The sequence below is a fragment of the Dromaius novaehollandiae genome, chromosome 18 (genome assembly GCF_036370855.1).
Source record: "Dromaius novaehollandiae isolate bDroNov1 chromosome 18, bDroNov1.hap1, whole genome shotgun sequence".
In the NCBI taxonomy this organism is placed as follows: Eukaryota; Metazoa; Chordata; class Aves; order Casuariiformes; family Dromaiidae; genus Dromaius; species Dromaius novaehollandiae.
Genome location: NC_088115.1, coordinates 12,272,169 through 12,291,906, shown reverse-complemented (window position 1 = coordinate 12,291,906; position 19,738 = coordinate 12,272,169). Strand labels below are relative to the sequence as shown.

At 38.8% G+C, this 19,738-nt stretch overlaps 1 protein-coding gene across 5 annotated transcripts in view; it reads right to left on the bottom strand.

Moving 5' to 3' along the window:
• Positions 1-5,356: 5,356 nt before the first annotated feature.
• Positions 5,357-19,738, bottom strand: part of RHOT1 (ras homolog family member T1) — a 29,756-nt gene continuing 15,374 nt past the window's right edge. For 2 of the 5 annotated variants that reach the window (XM_064522699.1, XM_026098988.2), the window contains exons 12-21: positions 19,408-19,492; positions 18,867-19,012; positions 17,934-18,034; positions 17,182-17,312; positions 16,764-16,847; positions 15,832-15,951; positions 15,313-15,515; positions 13,805-13,927; positions 8,019-8,162; positions 5,357-6,508 (exon numbers count right to left, since the gene is read on the bottom strand). In XM_064522699.1, the coding sequence (XP_064378769.1) occupies positions 6,391-6,508; positions 8,019-8,162; positions 13,805-13,927; positions 15,313-15,515; positions 15,832-15,951; positions 16,764-16,847; positions 17,182-17,312; positions 17,934-18,034; positions 18,867-19,012; positions 19,408-19,492 (1,255 nt within the window). In that variant the 3' untranslated portion in view covers positions 5,357-6,390. The remainder of the gene's footprint in view (positions 6,509-8,018; positions 8,163-13,804; positions 13,928-15,312; positions 15,516-15,831; positions 15,952-16,763; positions 16,848-17,181; positions 17,313-17,933; positions 18,035-18,866; positions 19,013-19,407; positions 19,493-19,738) is intronic. The other 3 variants (XM_064522700.1, XM_064522702.1, XM_064522703.1) reach the window with 3 other exon arrangements.

Here is a 19,738-nt window from a genome sequence, read left to right as displayed (position 1 = left end):
GTTAAAAAGGAAAGTAACTATCTGAGTTTCTGTGCTTTAAATAATATACTTAGAAAAAGGAATAAAGTTCTTTTTATAACCTGTGAAATATTCATGACTGAATTAGTATTAAGGCTTTAAATAAAATTTTCAAGACTACTTAAAGGAATCTGAAACTAAATGGGATTTAACACCTATGAGGATAAGGATCTTACATGCTGCTCTCAAAAACAGGACTTGGGCTCCTAAGTCACTCGGGTGTCCTTAAACTTTAGCAAGCAGCTGTGTAGACTACAGCCAGTAGAAAATGTCAGACAAACTGCCCCATAAAGCCGAATGATCCCCACTCTCTTGATGAGTGCTCCCCAGCTCATGGCTTACCAGGGCCGCTTCCAAGTATTTAGTCGAAAGGGAAACCCTCATATTCACCAGCAGCTGGATCGTAACACTTCATGGTCTATGGATCCTTCATTAACTTAGTCCTGGAGAGAAGACAGACAAGAACTTTCTGCATATTAATAAGAAATGAGATACACTGCACTTCTGCTACAACAGGAGAGACCTTGTGAGCTCCAGGAAATGGCTGCAAGAGGAGGCGTAAGGGGAATTCACTGCCTGCCGGCAGAAACAGCTCTAGTGTTACCAAACACACAGGAGGCTCCAGGATCGGGAAATCGAAGAGCTCGGTGGGAAGCTGCACGGTATATTGTGTTTCACACCGAAGTACATCATGCATGCTACACACATCTAGCACTGCTGGCACAACAGGTATCAGCCAGCCACTGGCTTCCAAGCCATGTCCAGGGCACCTCCACAGCATGTGCCACCATCCTCCTGTGGTTTCCCATGGGTCATTGTATCTGGAGATGACAAAACAAAAAAGGGTAAAAAAAAAAATGGCAAAGCACCAAAACTTTCAAAGCTTATGTAGCAAGAAGCTTCAGCATCTACCTGATGCATTTAAAATGGCCAAAACTCTAATTGCCCCACGCACAGTGCTCTCGAACACAAGGTACTGATTTGCCCTGTTTCTTTATCGATTGCTTTTGTGTTCTTGCTAAGGATCAAATCACAGGCTCAAAAATTAAAATCTGAATTAACTCCCAAAATTTCGAGTATCTTTGCTGACACAAAGGACACCTCCCACCTTTGCAATTTCATGTCTCCGTTCTTCTGTTCTCTCGCTGGGTGGAAAACAAACTGGGCCTGACTGGTAAAAGATATAAAGGGCAACCCGGGGTCTGGCTCTTAGGCACGAACACAAGCCCTTCCCTCCTACTTTTGTTTCCAGCTCTTGATGTTTTTCGTTGTTCCAGCAATTCTGCTTGTTGTTACTCCTAAGAAAGCAGTCAAGGTCCACTGCAAAGATGAAGCTGCCAACCTCCCTTTCCAGTCCCAAGAGAATCCTGTCATTGAGAAGACTCTCCCTTTCCTCTGCCCCTGTTCACATAGCTTAATTCAGATTCAAATTCATTTCTACTCCTTTCCTTTGAGTACTACCACTAATTGATATAATGAAGGCGAGGCGCTGGGACAAAACTCCGGTGCGTGAGCGTGGACTGCAGCACTGGCCGGAGGAAGGGAGCGGGGGGCAGAACTGAAGACCTAACGTTGCTCCGTGCCGCGGGGCCGTCGATTGGCACAATTTGCCTGGAGGCCAAGAAACAGAGCAAGGCTTCAGCGGGGTTTTACACCGCGTCTCCCCATCTGCAGCGATTTGCCATAGAGCAGGATGAATTGTGAATCAGAGGAGCGTCGTGAACCCTGAAGAACATTGCAAAGTTGCCAGATGCTCCACAAAAACGGTATTTCCCCCCCAGGAAAGGAAGGTTACAGAGAAGTAGAAGTTTATCATTTGTCCTAGTGCAGATTTGCAAGGTTTAAGTTTTCACCGTGAGCTTGGTTTGGACTATGTAAATGTCTATTAAGGTGTCTAGAGCAAGACAGAAGTGCGTGGAAAGAGTTCATGGTGCTTGGCGTAGCCAGATCACTGAGAGGTGTTCAGAAACAGTCTGAGCTGCAAATACCAGATTTGCATAAAAACAGTGGGGGGGATTTAAAAAAATTACTTCAGGATCGTATGTCGAAATTGGGTATCAGCTATGCTTTTGAGCTTCTGCTCTTCGACGCTGAGGCTTAGACCAGTCTCTCTTTTTAAGCAAAAGCTGCGGGTTTCAGGAGTTGGGGTGCAAAGTGTAAGAGCCGAGAGTGTCAGGGCGACGGGGGCATGGCGGGGGGCAGCCCGGGCCCCCTCCGCACGGCACCACACGCCAGCCGCCTCCCGCGAGCCTCGGAAACGCCCCAGGGGCAAAACCTCCCGCTCGCGGCGGGGAAAATCCCCTCAGGCGACGGCACTGGGGGCGGGGCAGGCCGCCCCGCCGGCCCCTCCGCGCGCTCGCTGAGGCGAGGGGCGGCAGCTCCCGCGCGAGGGCGGGAAGCGCACGAGGGAAGCGGCGCGGCCGGGCCCCGCGCGCCCTCCAGCGGCGCTCAGAGGCGCGGGCGGGCGGCGGCTCCCGGTGCCGCGGGGCCTCGGATGCGGCGGCTTCGCGTTGCCCGCCGTGAGCGGGTGCACCCGGGGCGAGCGGAGGCGGTTTCCCCGCTCCTGCGTAGCCCCGGCGAGGCTCCAGGGCGGATCGCGTTGCAGGAACGGTGGTGTTCAGCTCTGGTCACCTCAGAGACTGCTCCACCCAGCACACACAGCCCCCCCCCCATCTAATTAATACCGACTTTAATTACACTCAACAACTTATGTCACTAGCTGCAACTAATAAACCCTTCCTCAGAAGGCACCAGGAGTCACGGCCAGCGCCTTGTTCGCCTTTGCAGAAGGTCGAAGCCAGGAATAGCAAGTTCATATTACAAGAAGGTGTTTTCACTTTACCGTAGAAATAAATATCATCTTTTAATGCTTGTTGGATGGTAAGTATAAAGTACGTTTAAATAAGATGAAAATATTCACCATGAACAAATTTTCCTAAAGCAACAGCACTCGTACATACCTAACAGAAGCCCTTTATGAAGAATAAGCAATTCTGCAGCAGAGTTGTGCCTAAAAAGCACCTGAGTCTGAAAGTGCTCCAGATGGCTGGCAAGATGAAGGGAAGCACAGCAGAGCCAGCGCTTCTTTCTGCAGGTTCAGCATGTGAAGTCATCGCCAAGGCAGCCGTGTTGCAGCTGGGCTGGGGATAGCGCTGCGCGTATGGCGCTACGCGTACGGCGCAGCACAACCAAGAGGCCAGCGGCGCCAGGTGGACCACGAGCATCTGCACGAGTCATCCCTGCAGGAAAACATGACGGCAAAGCTTCGATAGCCGCAGGCTGCTGAACTGCGCGATGAAGCACAAGCTGCTCTTTGGAATGGCAGCTCTAACAGCCTATTACTTGACACAGATGAGCTGTGCCATTAACGTAATGCTTAGAGATTTCTGGGGGAGTGGTACTTGGGGAAGTGGGAGTCATAACTGTAAACACTTCGTACAATGCACTGGGTTTAGATGCATTTTGGAACCAACGGCTGGCTACTGATGACTCTAAAAGAGCAGACCCTGCCCAGACCTCTGAGCTTAGAGATATGCCAAAGTCAATGCTGCAGGGCCCTCGCTCTCTCTAAAGACACTTTAGCATCAGTACATTGGCAGCCTGAGATAAATTTGTGAGAAATGAAGTCCTGGAATACTCTTTTAGAAATGCATTGGAGGTAGGAAAAAAAAATCAGTGTTAAGATCTACTAAGTTAGAATTTCCCATGAGGAAAACAAACCAAAAAATCTTGAGGCATGCAGATATCTACTCTTCCCCGTTTTCTTTGCTATTAAAAGATCAATAGGCCTGGATGAGCAGCCAAAGATCCGTGCAGCACAAGTCACACTATCACAGTGGTCTTCCTTCTTGTTTTCTGTCATAATCTGGGCTTCTTCTACCAAGGCAGGTATGTTGTACCTGAACAAAAGAAAAAACAAAATGAGTGACCTGTCAGCTTCTGAGAACACACCATGAACTTTCATCATGTACCAACAGTGCTTACTATACCTTCTGGCAACACAAAGCTCATGAGAAGTACTGTAGAAAGTCAACAACTGGGAAACATTTGCTGCTCCAGTTTGGGTCATCCGTTCAAAAGCTCCTAGTAACACTGATGTATTTGTTTTCCACATCATGGATTCCTCCTCACAGAAAAGGAGGAAGAAGTACTGTTCAACTACCTAACAACCCTTCTACAGGCACTACCAGAAATACTCCCACTATAAAGTAACTGGCACAAGTGAGACCACACCATACTATGCCCAGTTTTGTGCTCCCAGTACAAGGCAGACATACTGGAGTGCGTCCAGCAGAAGGCCACCAAGACACATAGGGGGCTGGAACAGGACATACAAAGACAGGCTGAAATAACTGGCCTTAGACCGTCTTAAAAGGTTAAGGCAGAGGGAATCTAACTACTATCTCCAGTTACCTAACAGGAGGATACAGAGATCTCCAATGATCACCTCCTCAGGGTAATTTGTAAGATGTTATATAACAGCATATAAACCTCTCCATGAAAATACTTAACCATCTTTTCTTCAAGAAGCTTTGGAAAATTACATCATTTTCTAGAGACAGGTAGTAGTTCCCAGGTTGGGAGCTTTTTAATCTGCTGGGGATGGTGGGTGAAATGAACCTCCTCATTCTCCCCCTCATTCTCCCCCCTCTCTCCTCACTTTTCTGGAAAGATCAGCTTAACAGAGAGGCATTACTCTTCCAATGCACCTGCTGAACTATTTACTTTCTTCTTTCACTCTGTTTTGCCCTTGACAGTAAACACACAGTTCTTGGCATTTTTCTATTATGGTGCATTTTCATATTTACAATTATTCCTATGTCATCTTTTAAGTAGATGGGTTTATTCTTCTGTCCTTTGTATCTCAGCTGGACACTTTATAACAAATTATGAAGAAGGAGAAGCTTGGTTATTTCTCTTTTCCCAGCCAATTTTCCCTTCACCAAATATACATACCCTTTCTTTAGGGCTAACAAACAGAAGAGTTGGAGAGGAACAGGGAGAAGAGCAGGAACAGCTACAAAGATACTGCTGACCAAAAATCACATGAAAAATGTTAGACTTATTAGTTACTTTGGAATGTGGTTGTTATTAAGGGAGAAAGTACAGGTCAACCATGAGTTTGTATTTTTGCTTCAGTATATCATAGATACCACTTTTATTTTCTGGTAAAAATCAAAATAAAACTCTAATGGCTCAAAGAAACTACATATCCAAGATATTTAAGCTCCAACAAGTTAAAGCACTGACACAGTGTTCTCACTGATACAGGAGGTTTTATAAGCACCATCTTTCAGGACAGAGGAAGGGAGGGGGGGAAAAAAAAAAAAGAGACAAACACAGTACACAGTTATTTTATTGAAATACTTGAAAAGGCCAGCGATGGAAAAATAGGTTTGTCATGAGGAATAATGTTAGATTTACTTGATCATTAAAAAAAGCTGTGTCTACAGGTAGTTCTAGCCAGTTACAGAATGCACTGTGAACCATGCAACTAATATACTACAGTAGAATAGGCACTGTGTACTATTTAGGTCTAGCTCATACACAGCTTAACAAGTATGATTTACAGATGTGAGAAATTAAACAGGAACACTTTCTGAATTATAAACATTTACAATATATAAATCTCATCTGATTCATAAGGGTTATAAAATGCAACATAGTGGAAAATGAAAAAACACAGAATTACACACAGCATATGAAGTTGGTCTGGCAGTTTTTGAAGCTTATTTTCTTTTAAAATAAATCTTAGACTGCTGAACATGTCACTGGTCATATAACATACAAAAATCATAGGCCAAGTCAGCCACAGTGACTTTTTCCTTGAAATACATATTTCAGTGGGTAAATTGTTTTTTTCAGTTAAAAAAAATAGGTAAGAAAGAAAAATCACAAATTCTGCCTGGTACAGCTTGTAGTCCCAAAAGATGAAGTCCCTTCAGATAACTTTGTAATAAATAAGCAATCCTTGAGGAAGAGTGATCCTTGAGTTGAACCTATTCTACTGAAAATGAATTTCAATTATACACTATCATGTCACTATGGTGAAACATCTAAGAACAGTATTTTGAATAACTTTTTGGGAAGCCATGTCTTACTGCCTTAGTATGTACAGGTTATTTACAGCAAATTCCCTTTTGGCCTCATAAGTTAAGCCATTTTAGCTGGCTGTTAAGATGCAATTCTTTTCTTCCACACATTATGCAATACTGTAATTAGAACTATAATTTAAAATAATCTTATGCATGAATTACAAATATTAATAAAGTAACTCTGCATATATAAATATTCCTAGCAGAATTTAAAGCATTCAGAATGTACATAAAAGTTTATTTTTATTTGGTAGGGCCAGATGTGCTTCTTCTCAGATCATCGTTGTTTTAATAACGCTTTGTACATAGCGAAACCCAAAACTGCAAAGACAGTAGCACCAAAACTTGCTCGAAGCCAAAATGTAGAGCTCTTGAGGTCCGCTTGTGTCACATGCCTGCAATTTAACACACAAAAAAAACAGGTTAGTGTCATGACAGAAATATCAGACAACTTGTGCTAAACAGCTCTGCTTTTGGAAATTCATCATTAGACTTGTCACGAGCAAGCAGCATACAGTTAGGCCTTAAGAATAACCATACAGGCATTTGTACTTTTCTTAAAAGCTTAGAACTTGTGCAGCCTTGATCACATTAGTAGATCTAACTAAAATCGGAGACCTCACACAGCTGAAAGAGGAATGCCGGAGCAGATCATTAGTCAACTATGAATGTGGGAAAGGCAATCTGCTGTCTTTAAGAGTACCAGCAAGTATGCAGAAAAAGAAAACAAAAACAGCTAGTAAATAATTAAGCATCCATAGTGAGAACAAGTACGACACAGCAAAAAATAATTTTTTTTTTTAATCTTCTGTTCGTATATTTCTGCTTTTCCATGCAAAAACTTCCCAGTCCTGTTGGGTATCTATTTAACCCCACCCCACCCCCCCCCAAAAAAAAAAAAAAAAAAGTTTACTGACAAGTAGCAAGTAATATTTTTCCAAAAGCTAGAATCAAAGAATGACAGTTTGTAAAGCCCTTCCCAATACAGTCACAAGAGCAGCAACAGAAACAGTCATCCAATGCCAAGCTGAAAGCTAAGAGAAAGTGCTAGTGAAACAGGCAGTGACACTGGCATCAACAGAAAAAGACAAGATGAAACAACAATATGAAGTGACTGGATGACAAAAAAGCCACATTTTGCATGACAATAGAGACAGCCAATGACCCAAATATTGCAAAAAGTTTGTGAGCATGCTCAGTTAAACACTGCTAGCCATCCTCAAAGTAGTCTCAAGTATGACAGCTTACCATAAAGCAGAAGTTAAAGTTTAAAACAAGTTATCATAAACACCATAAATTCAAACACAAAAAGTTCCTAAATAATAGCAAAAAGTTGTTTTTTTTTTTTTTTAAAGATAGAAGTTGCAACAGAACTTTACTATCCTATGTATTTTAGCCTGTATTAATTGTCATGGGTTACTCGGTGAAAGCTGTAGGATTATTACATACAAGAAACAGACAGAGACCCTGAGCATATGCTGTGCGTAAGAGAGTTTATATAGTGTGAACTGCAGAGCTATCATATACAAACTGTTTTGTAGAGCAGGAGTTGTTACTTGTTATCAAAATGCACAAAACCAGTTTAAGATATTCTTTAGTAGACATTTGCAGGAGCAGCATGAGCTATGTAGATAACCAGTGTACTGTAATATCACATGCTGAAGAACAAGCACAAGGTCTTTGGTGCACAAACAGCCAGTCACAGCTGCTCACTAAAAATTCCTATTTTCATTTAAGAATATCTTGCTCTGTTATGGAACAGCTCAAATTCGTGAGTTCCTGCAAGCATTAGTTCTTCCACAGCTAATTTGGACAAACTCTCTGCATACTAGATGTCAGGTGGTTTGTCGAGGGGAAGAAAGGGAAAAGGCAATGGCAAGGTCACCTCAGTTAGGGTTCTGTTACCTGTCTTCAAGTAAACGTGGACCAAGAGATGACTCCATGAAGATGGAATCTTCCACAAAGTTGACGGCGTGCACCTGCTGCATAATACTGCTCTCCTCGTCTGCTAACAGCATGGCACCCAACTCATCTATGTAGGGTCTTAACCTTTTTACACACATGCACAGTTTGCAGTTCATAGCATGGCTCAACAACAGCAAGTGTCTCAAAATATGCCAAAATGACAAAGCTCACACGATTTATAATCAGCTAATTTTTACCCATTTGGTCCCTGATTCTTGTGCAGTTGTTAAAAACTTAGTGCTTGGGAAAAACAGAAATAGCTGCAGTTTGTGCTTTTGATAAGCTAAGTCAAAAATATGGTTGTGTAAATAAATGCCATTGCTTTAAAGAAAGCTGCTTAAGAAACTTTTCCCACCCAAACTCCAAAGCCTCAGCTTTCATGCATCTGTAGGATACGGCAATACTCCTGCACCATACACGAGCTAGAGTACCTGTGCAAAACACACTGGGATGACTCCAACACATCAGTCCTAACACTGACAAGATTTCACTACTGTTGATAACTCAAGACTGTATTTTAGCACTACTGAGAAGTCTTACAGCAAGCTTGTTTTTTAGTAAAAGATTGTAAAACCCTTAAGATCAGTAAATTACTAAACTTATCTGTATATGTAAAATAAATCACTTGTATGTAACATGTTTTTAATAGATGATGTGACAAGTTCTGTTGGGTGGATATTTGTATAATTAACAGCTCTCAAGTTTAATTTGGTTAATTCAAATGTCCAACTACTTGCATAATTTAAAAAGCACGCCCTTAAAAGTGCAAATCACAATTTAAACTGCAAGTGAATGCTTCTGCATCGCCTCCTAAAGCACTATCACTCACATCTAGAATTTCTGATTCCTATCTATAATTTGCTTTGTTGTAACACTTTGCACAGGTCCATATTTAACGGTACACAAGAAACTTACAGGGCAGGGATTTTTCTCGTGATCACAAGGGAAGCTACTGACTTCAATGAGTAATGAGTAGGGCCCTCAGAAAATCTCAATACAAAAATTTAAAGTCCAAAAATAATTACTGAAATTCAGAACACTTTGGATATCTAGTTCCTTTACGCTTTTGACAAAATTTCAATTTTTTTTCTGATGTGTTCCTTACACTGTCATAAATTCCCTTTTTTGCAACTTTGTTCTCTAATCACATTGTTTAGCTGCCATTAAAAAAAAACCAGTCTAAAATATTAAAAAAGAATCAACATTTGTTTCTGGCACAGGCTCTCTGACATGAAGGTGATTATAGTACAGATAAACACTACTACACTAAGGTAAAAATTTAATGTTATTTTAAAGTAACATTTATTGAAGATGCAGAAGCTTTCTGTACATGTTTGGGAAAGTTTATGGAACTAATTTGCATCAGTGGTAGAAATTACTACTGCCTTGCTAGTAAGAGTGTAACTATCAATTTCATTAACTCCAAACTAGAAAATTACTCTGTGCTGGGCAGGGGGCAGGTATGCATGTATGTGCACACACGCTAGTTAAGACTCCATAAACAATGCTGTATTTGAAGCTCTTGCTTATTAGTAATAATACTTAGCTTTCAAACTTCAGAAATAGAATTGTGTAGGAATTTAATCAGACAATTAGTTCCACATATATATGAAGTCTAGAAATTCTGCCTCTGTTATAAAATTCAGATTTTAATACACATTTTGGAAAAAAAAGTGCAACTGATATTAAGGGCAGGTTGAATAAAGAGTAATTTGCCGCTTGTTGAATGATATGTTTCCAAACTGTACAGTCTTTCTTTCAAGAGGCTTTAACAACTCACAAGAAGTTTGCATCATGCACTAAGCAAGAAGTTAACTGAGCATGCCTATCATAGCTACGCACAGAAAACTGCTCAATTCTGGGCCAGTACTGACACTTTTCCCCATGTCAGCAGCAAAAGAATCCCAAGTTTAGGAAGGTTTAACACTAACTATAGGAGTTCCAAAACATTCCCATTTTAACCAGTAAAGCATTTTAAAAGCACATCAGTGAGGCCGACTAGCCAAGTGGCTACTGACACCAAAATTACAAGCAAAGTTAATGCAGCCAGCAAGCAGCAGCAGTCTGTCCTGAGAGGTAGTAGATTCTAACGATAAAATACAAGCAGTCGAATTCCAAAAAACATCATGTAACATGTGCAAGCTGCTGCAGCTTCCCTGCAGGCACATATTTTCTTAGGATGCAAACCAACTCCAGCAGTTAGAATTTTCCCCCATGCATTAACCATCTAAAATGTGAGAAGCTCCAAGCACATCTTATTATCTACAAAACCTAGAAGGAATGTAAAATGCCAATTCAATATCTTCCATTTGGAAAGCAGTCAAAGAATGCAGCTTTGCAAACTTCTACTCAGTATGGAGCTTTAAATAGTTCAGAGAAGGATGAAAATAGGTAAGTAAAATATTGTTATTCTGTCCTAATTTGAGGGAGACATAAGTAAAGGGATAGATTTCTTCAGATTTAAAGATAATATGCTACTACAGTTTTGAACAAATAATCCAAGTGCACTGCATGCACACTGTGGAAAAATAAAACCTGGATTATGTTCTTAAAGCTCTTCCCATTATTAAAGGAAAATAAAGCTATTAACTTTAATTTCAGAGAAGGAAGGTTTCCATAGGAAAAAAAGTCTTATAAATAATTCTTGAAACAATCTTGTTTTATATGTGAGTAAAAATCTCACTTCTATTTCAGACTATTTAAATATTTAAAAATTTCAGAATGAAGAAAAACATTGTCTGAGAAGTCTCCCTCCCTGAACAACACAATTCTCATGCATAAGAATAATTTTGAAACAAACTTAGCTGCCACATAAACATGCCACTACTATAACAAGCAAAAGGCAACAAGTGAATGATTTAAAACCAAGAAAGCAGAAATACACACTTAAAGTGAATGCCATGGAGTTAAAAATAAATAAATAAATAAATAAGCCACCCCCCCCCCAGCTGATGGTTAAAGAAAGGGTTAGAATGACATATGCAGAAATCTTGCTTTTAAAAAGAGGTAAAATAACGTAGTAGAAAGAGATTAAGTGCCAGCCAGACAACTACAAACGAACACCTAAAGGAAAGAACAAATTAAAAAATATAAAAATACTACAGCATAGTAACAAGTCTCATACATGCATCTACAGTGCTTTGAATGCAGTGTCTTCCTCAAAGGATCAAACTGTGATCCTGGGTAGTTCAAACCAACAATCCTGTTCCTGTACAATAAATGTTCCGAAGCTGACTTTCCACATTTGTTGGAATTGCTTTTCGGGTAACCTACAAAGCCTCAAGAGAGTCTCTGAAGTTTGTCCGTGCAAGAGAAATTGAGGGTGCGTATGAACATATCTTTCAGTTGCATGGAAGCAATGTTCTTCCTTTAATTACTAAGGTGGGAATAGTCAAATATGAAATTATATTTTGCTTCAGTAACAGTGTGGAAGCATTACTTAGCAACAAATAACACAGGAAGGAATACAGGTCCAATCTGAAAGATTTCTGTTTATATACTTCAACAGTCTAAAACTTCAGGATAGGAAGAGACTAAGAGAATACTCTTGAGAAACCTCCTTTGCCTGTTAGATAACTAACTTTTGCCCAGCTTTCTAGCCTGATGGTAAGCACTTGTAAATAAATAAATAAATAAGTCATATTAACTACATCCAAAAAAGCCTCCTTGATTCAAATGCCTTCTCTAACCTAACCACAAATCTTCATTAGATTAAAAATACTTTTAAGGAGCTAACATTTTTTGATCAAGAAAAGCTATCTCTACTTTCCTAAGTCTACAGTTAGGGGCTAATACCTGTTTTTTGTTTTGTTTTGTCTGTTTTTAAAACAGATCTCTCTGCTCTGCTGTTCTTTACTACGTATGCAGTTAAACAGTAGCCCGTGTGCTGAATAAGCTGTGCCGATTTGCACATGCAAGCTACAAATGTGTTCCATAAGGAAACACTCTTGAAGACCTCACTAGAAAGCAAGTTGGTTAGAGGAAGGGAGCGTGCTGGAAACCCACAACAAAACACCAGTGAGTAACTGAATGACTGTAGACAGATCCTAGCAAGTAATTCTTCCTTTCCGTAGGATCAGTGGAAAAGTTTGAGGACTTCTCTTTGTTCTCAATTACAGAATTTTTAAGAGTGTAGTGCATTCAGATGTTTATTCCCCACTATCAAGTGACAAAGTGGGGAATGACAGCACCCAAGATTTTCCAATAAAAGATTTCAAGACAACCAGTCTTGGAAAGTATCTCAGAGGAATGAAGTACAGCATCTATCTAATGCAGGACTCAAATGCCCATACGAAGGAGAAACAAGCCACAACAGTTAATGTAGCAATCCATAACCATTCTGAAAAGAGAAATGAGGATTAATTATAGAAGTGCTTTCAGCCTCACTAACAAAGAGTTGGGATTTTCTAGTAGTGACTGCTGAATGAAATTTGAGAGTGACAACATGCAAAGAGACTTTTGTTTCAGGGAACTTTTGTCTGAGGGAAGACGACTATGGAAGATATGTAGTACGAACAACGTGACTCATATTTATAGTATTTTCCTGAGCTAACCATCTCCCCACCCCAGTTCTTATTCTCTGGTTAATACTCGTATCTTGAATTCCAAAAGTAGTATTTCACCAAGATGCTTAATCCTCTAGAAATGCACATCAGTAGGCCTCCTATGCATGTGTAACTTGCATTTAAAGGAGGCATGCACTCTGTTTGAAGCGGCTACATCTGAAAACAATATAATGTAGTAATATACACGGAACAGCAGCATGTCATGATATTCTAACCACAGCCTTCCAAATAAACATTTTCATCACAGTCTTTGACTCCAAGAAGGCGATAAAGGATGGAACCACTACACTACAAAAATTGTTCGGTTTGAACTCCCATTTGCTGGGGGAAGATGATAAATGTTGAGCTGTCAGTAATTCATGTGTGTCAAAACCAAGGTGTCTCAAACACAGCCTGCAGTACACACACGACAAGGTGTAGCACTGTTTTCAATGCTGAAAACCAGTTCTCAGAATCTACAGTATCAGTTTACCAATTGTTTTTTTTCAAAATATCTGCAAACGCACATGGTTACCAATTTACCACTTCTAACGTGTTGTGTTTTATTCAGAGGAATTGGATGTTAAAAGCTCCAGATTTTTTCACAACATATCCACTCACTGTGTAAACCAGCCATAAAATATATATAAGCATATATTTATACACACAAATTCTATCAACTCCCCAAAACAAAACCAGCAACTGTAAACATGTAGTATGCTATATAACACTGCTATAGTCAAGCCTTGCCTTTGTCTACATTAAGTGAAAATAAATTTGTAGAACTGATATCTAAGAGGCACTATATCTAATGAATACTAAAACCTGTAACGACTCAAGTGAGACACATGTTAGATTTAGACACTACTTGTTGTCTGTTATCAGTTCCCTAACAACACAGGCCTAATTTCTCCTTGTTATTTTTGCAATCACTAAATGGCTGAATTGACCACCAAATTGGTAATGTTTCAAAAATATCTTTAAACTAAGCTTCAAAGACCAACAGTACTTTTAAGCTACACAGATCAATGCTTGGAAATCTTATGACAATTATTAAAATAAGCATCTGCCTGCTTAGTGGATATGGAGTGAAAAATCTGCAGCATAAGGTTACCAATTGCTTTTTCAGAAAAACCTTTACTTTAAAAGCACACCTGGTACCTAGTAAATAAAGTTAAGGACCTGTTAAGAACTGCAGTGAAGAGTTTGTTCTTTACAGATTGCAGCAAGTCTGAGTTGAGGAAGTTCTGACAGATGCAAAATGTACACCTGTTGCAGGCGCACATACAGCGTAACCGGGCATGGCTGCGAAAACACACAGAAGGACAGGAGTTGAAATCTTGCTCATAAAAATCAGGTGCACATTAGGGCTGTGCCACAACCAAGAGAGATTTAGGAATAAAAGATACATTTGAATGAGTAAGGAGAGGAAAAAAAAACCACTGGGAAAGCAAGGGTAAAACTACAGCTGTGCAGAATTTTAGGGTTAGATATCCTAGGTCTTGGACATTTTGGCATTATCACCCATACGCGGAGCATACGTAATAGCAAAAACACAAACATCAATGAATGTAATTCAGCAAATATTTTCAAGTTTTTAAGGAAAGCATCTAAGGGCTTCAGAGTATGTCTGCACAGCCATAGATAACACCCCTTTTTAAAGGAAAGTAAGCCACATTTTCTACCACTTTGAATGCACACTGTACAAAGTGACAGTTACCCCTATTTTTCCCACCCTAACAAACACACATGCTTGAAAACCAGGGGAGAAGCAGGGATATTGACACAACAGACATTTATAGCCAGTGCTACACTTTTAGTAGTGTCCTAATATTTCAGCACTACAAAATAAATACAGGAGAATGAAAACAAAAGCTTTACAGATCTAATTCAATAAATTCTTTTTTAGATACAAAACAAAAACCCGCTAGATTGTGGGCGAAAGTGACATTAGTTTTAGTTAATTTAAAGCAAATGTCAGCTGTCATACTAGACTCTATCTGCTATAATATTTATCTAGTACATCACCATATTAAAAGCTCCACCCACCAAACAGAGATGCAAACTGAGCTTAGCAACAGTGAGATGTGTATTGAAAAAGAATGCGAGCTGAAGTACATTATGTCTGAAGCCCAACAGATGTTTATACAGACACTACATGAAATAGATCTATATGATTCATGATTTGAAGCATACGCTAATAAACATCCCAAATAAGAAAAAGCTTTAAGCTGTGCACTGGGGGAATTGCTGTTCACTAATGAGTGTTATAAGTTCTGATCAGCTGTAAAATTGTACCGTAAAGTTGTGCCATAATTCTTGTTAATAGCTCAACTTATTCAAAGTATCTCAAAATTACTGAGATATGAACACTGAGAAAGCGAGTTGTGCATCCACAACATGTACAGAACACAACTCTATCCAATGAGTATGTTTTGAATAAATACATCTAAAATGCAACACGAACTGGATGAAATAGCGTATTCGTTAAAAAATGGGTTAATAACAATAGTTGATGCTATCTTATCTTTAGTTTGAAATAATTTCAAGATTCTACTTAAGTTGCTGTTACATCTCTCTCTGTTGCTAAACCTCAACAAGGCAGTTCCCCCCTCATGGCTAACAATGATATGCAGTGGTATTGTGTGTGACCCATGCAGTATGAAAAGTATAATGGTTCAGGTACTTACGGATACATTGCCATAGTTGTCAGTTTAACAAAGATATCCTTACTTGGAGCATCAACTGTATTACAAGTAAAGGCTTGAGGCGGAGGCATTTTGTGTTTTTTGCAGAATTCAGCAGGGGAAAGGCTATATTCCTGTCTAACTTCATGCAAGTCAGACTTTGCAGCTACCAGTAAGCAAGGTATTCTGCTATCCATGAAGTGCTGCTGCAAATTTAAAGAAAAAGAGAGAAAGAAACAGTAGATGATGCATCCAGCTTGAAACAGCCTGAATTTAGCTGGCTGCAGCAACAGTAAGATACATTCATTGCGCTAAGTCTGGTGTTTTTAGAAGCAGAATATTTTAAATAGACTGGTATACCTTAGCTTTGTGTGAGAAAAAACAAAACGAAACAAGAAAAACCTTCCATAACATTTCTAATGCAGTCACCATATATAACCAGCACTCATACAAAATATGTATTTTAAGCAGAAGAACTAGAAGAACTGCATAAAAGACCAGTAACATATATAAGACACAAACCTTAAAAATCCTGGCACAGTACTCAAAGGACTTAGGGTTACTGACATCATATACCAGGCAGACAGCATCGCATATGGTCTCAGTGTCGGTTAAAAATTCAGAATCACTGACATCATGTAGCTGGAAAAAAGGTGGTGGGAATGGGAGAAAAGCTCTGTCATTATGCAGTTAAAGGAATTTTATAACTTTCCTTTTCTCATAATTTTATGGCTCATTTTTACGTATCCTTAGAACTAATGGACTGACAATAGCCAGAATGAACAAAAAAAACCCCTAGGAATTTACCATACAGCTAACATATGTGAGCTGTTAACATCACATCTGCAGGCAATCACAACCTCAGCATAAGAAGTTACATCTGCTTCTAACACATAAAACCTTAGATTCCTGTAGAAACTGGCATTCATCCTACAGAGAAAAATCGGAGCAGAAGACTAGATCTTGGAAAAGAAAGAATGATTTGTTATTATAGTAAAGGAAAACTACAGTCAAAGAAAGCTTTAAAGAAAATATTTAACCCCCTGAAGTTTAACTTTAGCCATCCTAATCATCCCACCTGACAGGTTCTTATTTTATAAATAAAGTAGACCGCTTGCTGATAACGTGTTATAGACTGCTTGCTGATAGTGTTGTAATTTGATGCCCAAAAGTACAAACATAATGGAGGGATTTTGTACAATTTAAGTGAAGGCTTCAAAAATAACAGATAGAGCCTGAACATTCTGTTCAGAGTATTAGCAACATGCAAAACCAGAGGCTATTTTAGCCTGAATGAAAAAAAAAAAGGGGGGGGAAGGGGAGAAAAAACTCCACATTTAAGAAGAGTTAATTAAAACAGAAATTCTTTATATTTGTTTGCAGAAGGCTCTGAAGTATTGCATTGAATTTTAAAATTAATCAGTCTTATGCAAGCAACAATAAGGCAGCCTTACCAGCAAGTATTTTTCCTGTCCATATACATAGACTGTATTAATGGCATAGTAAGATTTGTGTTCCGCACGTATTTGCCTCTGTCGCTGGAAATACAGAATTTCATGTTAGACAATAGCAACTTTCCCCTCTCTAAACCAGGTTTGAGCAGCTGTTATACTCCACTTATTAATGAATGAGAATAACAGTAATCTGTCCCCAGTTTATTTTGGCAAGTACATGCATAGCTATACTCCGTGACAAACAAGTAATTATGCAATGCAATATCCATTTGCCTATTTGCTGATCTACAAAACTATAATCCATGGTAGGACTCTCCAAGCTCAGTAATAATCAGCAAAGCTCTAAGGTCCGTCAGGGTTTTGCTGTCCAAAATTAACTCAAAGCATGCATGTGTGAATGTAAACAAAGGTCTCTTACTATTAGATTTCTTCCAAGAAGAGCCTGAAGAACTCCACTTTTCCCACAGCCTTTCATTCCAACAACATTGCATCGGAAAACATTTCTTTGAGTCTGTTTTTTCTGGAGGTCTATTTTTTTATCTCTAGTTACTTTTGAAAAAACACAAATATTTTTCACAACATGCACGTGTGTGTACGTACATAAAAAACATGAGATCTGAAGCTGCTGTGTTGTTTAACAGAGGTGGAGCCATTTCATTGGTATTTAATTTTACTGATTTAATTAAAAAACTGAGTTGCGTTCTGCAGTTCTTCAAAATCAATTTAAAACAAGACAAGAGAAGAGTCAAATATGCCTGTCTAGGTATCTTTGCGAGATTTTAAGCAAAACAGATTAATGTTGGCTTAATCTTACGTATTCAGGAATGCCTTTTAATTGCAGTGGAACATCATGCAAAAATTCCTACTGCAGTGCAAACAAATTACCTACAGCATTTCTCAGTTTTCTTTTAGTGAGGCCAATCTGTATAAAATTGTTTTTATCCAGTCAAGTCACTGATAGCTATATCTGAACTGTCCACTTACATTAAAATGCACACAAAACAGTATCTCTCAAAAACATCAAATCAAGTTTGATTTGAACAGAAAACAATGAAGGAAAAGAGAATGGAAGTTCAAAAAAGACAGGACATTTTATTTAAACAGTTTACTCTTGGGCAGATTTCTAAATTTAAATACCTGTATTGTACCAAATCCATTTTTGGCAATTACCTGTAATTGCAGCTGCTTGAGACTCTTGTTCTGCAAGTATCGAGTAGCCTAAATAACCCAGGTACTCCAGGCAGCGCTGTACATCTAAGTATGTGGTTAGTCTAGTGGAGGGAACAAAAAAGAATTTCTAAACCATTAATGTCCCCGAAATTAATTCTCTACAGCACTAAAACATTTTTTCCCCTCATATCTCCAGACTGACATAATAGGAATATTCCCAGTACTGAAGGACACAAGCACTCTGAAGGTAAATGGTGGCAACTTTATCTGGTCTTAATACTCAGCCAAACACTGTGAAGGCAGGTCTTCATGAGACCTATCAATCTACACTGTAATTTTTGCAGGGGGAACGATGTTCACCTCACTCTCTATGACTTCAAGAGGGAAAGAAGAAAAAAAACAAAACAAAAACACCAAAAATCATTCTTGAACAGCATTATTTATACCTTTCTAAAGGTCAGAAGAATGAAACATGAACCAACCACCAGAAACAAATATTCCAAAAAACTTCAAGGAGCCTTCCAAATTTTGAAAAGACACATTACGGTTACCACTGAATACTGGCCAAATCCTGAACAGCCTGTGGCTGTCTGAAGATCAGGCCACTGGATGGCTATAAATATTTCACTGCTTGGTTGAATTTTCAACTACTATCTTACCCAAAGTCTTCAATATTGTTTGTCAATATTTACTCCTTAAAATGGAGTTTTAGTAGTGCACAGAATGTAATATTTAAAAAGAAGCTAGAATGCTTAAGTAACACTTTAACATAAGTTAAAAAGGTATTTAACACCTGAAAAGAAGATTTGAATAATGTATTTAAAAGCTGGTAAAGCAGCTACTATAAGATGATGTTCCATAAGGTTAAGCTCTCCATGAAAGCAATCACCTCCACAAAGCAGCAGCAACCAAAACATAATGTACCAGACTTACGTCCACTGGGAGAGAAACCCTTGGTATGTAATCCATCCCCTTTCATTTGTACAAACAGTGTTGTTAACATCGGGTCCCCACGGCATATAAGGGAAGACTTTGAACAAATCTTTCAGTTCATCGGGAGACAAAGCACAATCTCTATCCTGAAAACAAGCATATGATATCAGGCATAAATAACACGTATTAATTCCTGTCTATTCTAAACCAATACTTTCTTGGTGTACATTTGCTAGGCTAAAGAAACTGGCTGAAAAAATGGTGCTCTTTTTCATGACCATTCTTTTCCTGTTGTTTTTAAACAAGACTAAATACATGAGCTAGTTTGGTAGTACAACCCTAACTGCCAGCTCTCCTTGCAGAAAGAATTATCTTATAAACAATAGACTCCTTTTGATTGTATAGCTTAAGCTGGTTTCTGAATGAAAAGACAGAATGACAGAAAAAAATTTTGCTTGAAAAATTCCATTTTACTAAGGCTTTGAGACAGAGATATAGATAGATAGATAGATGAATTTATAAATTCAAGTTAAAAGCTTACCAAATCATGTTTATCAAAAATGCTTTGGAGAAACAAGTATGCATGATGATTTAATTCTGTTGTGCAGTCTGGAGGAATTTTTAGCCTATTTATTGAAAACAAAGACAGGAAGTCTTAAGTGAGTTCACAAAATATAAAATTACAACATTTGGAATTTCACCTTAGTATTCACTTTTAATAATATCTTTAAAGAGAACAAAGTACTTTTTATTAGGCATTCTAAAGGTATCAGTGAGTATCTTTATATTACATCATATTTAATAACCAGCAATGTTTTAGAAAAAGTATATAGGTATGCTTCTGAAAAGCCATAGAAAGCAAGCTGAAACAC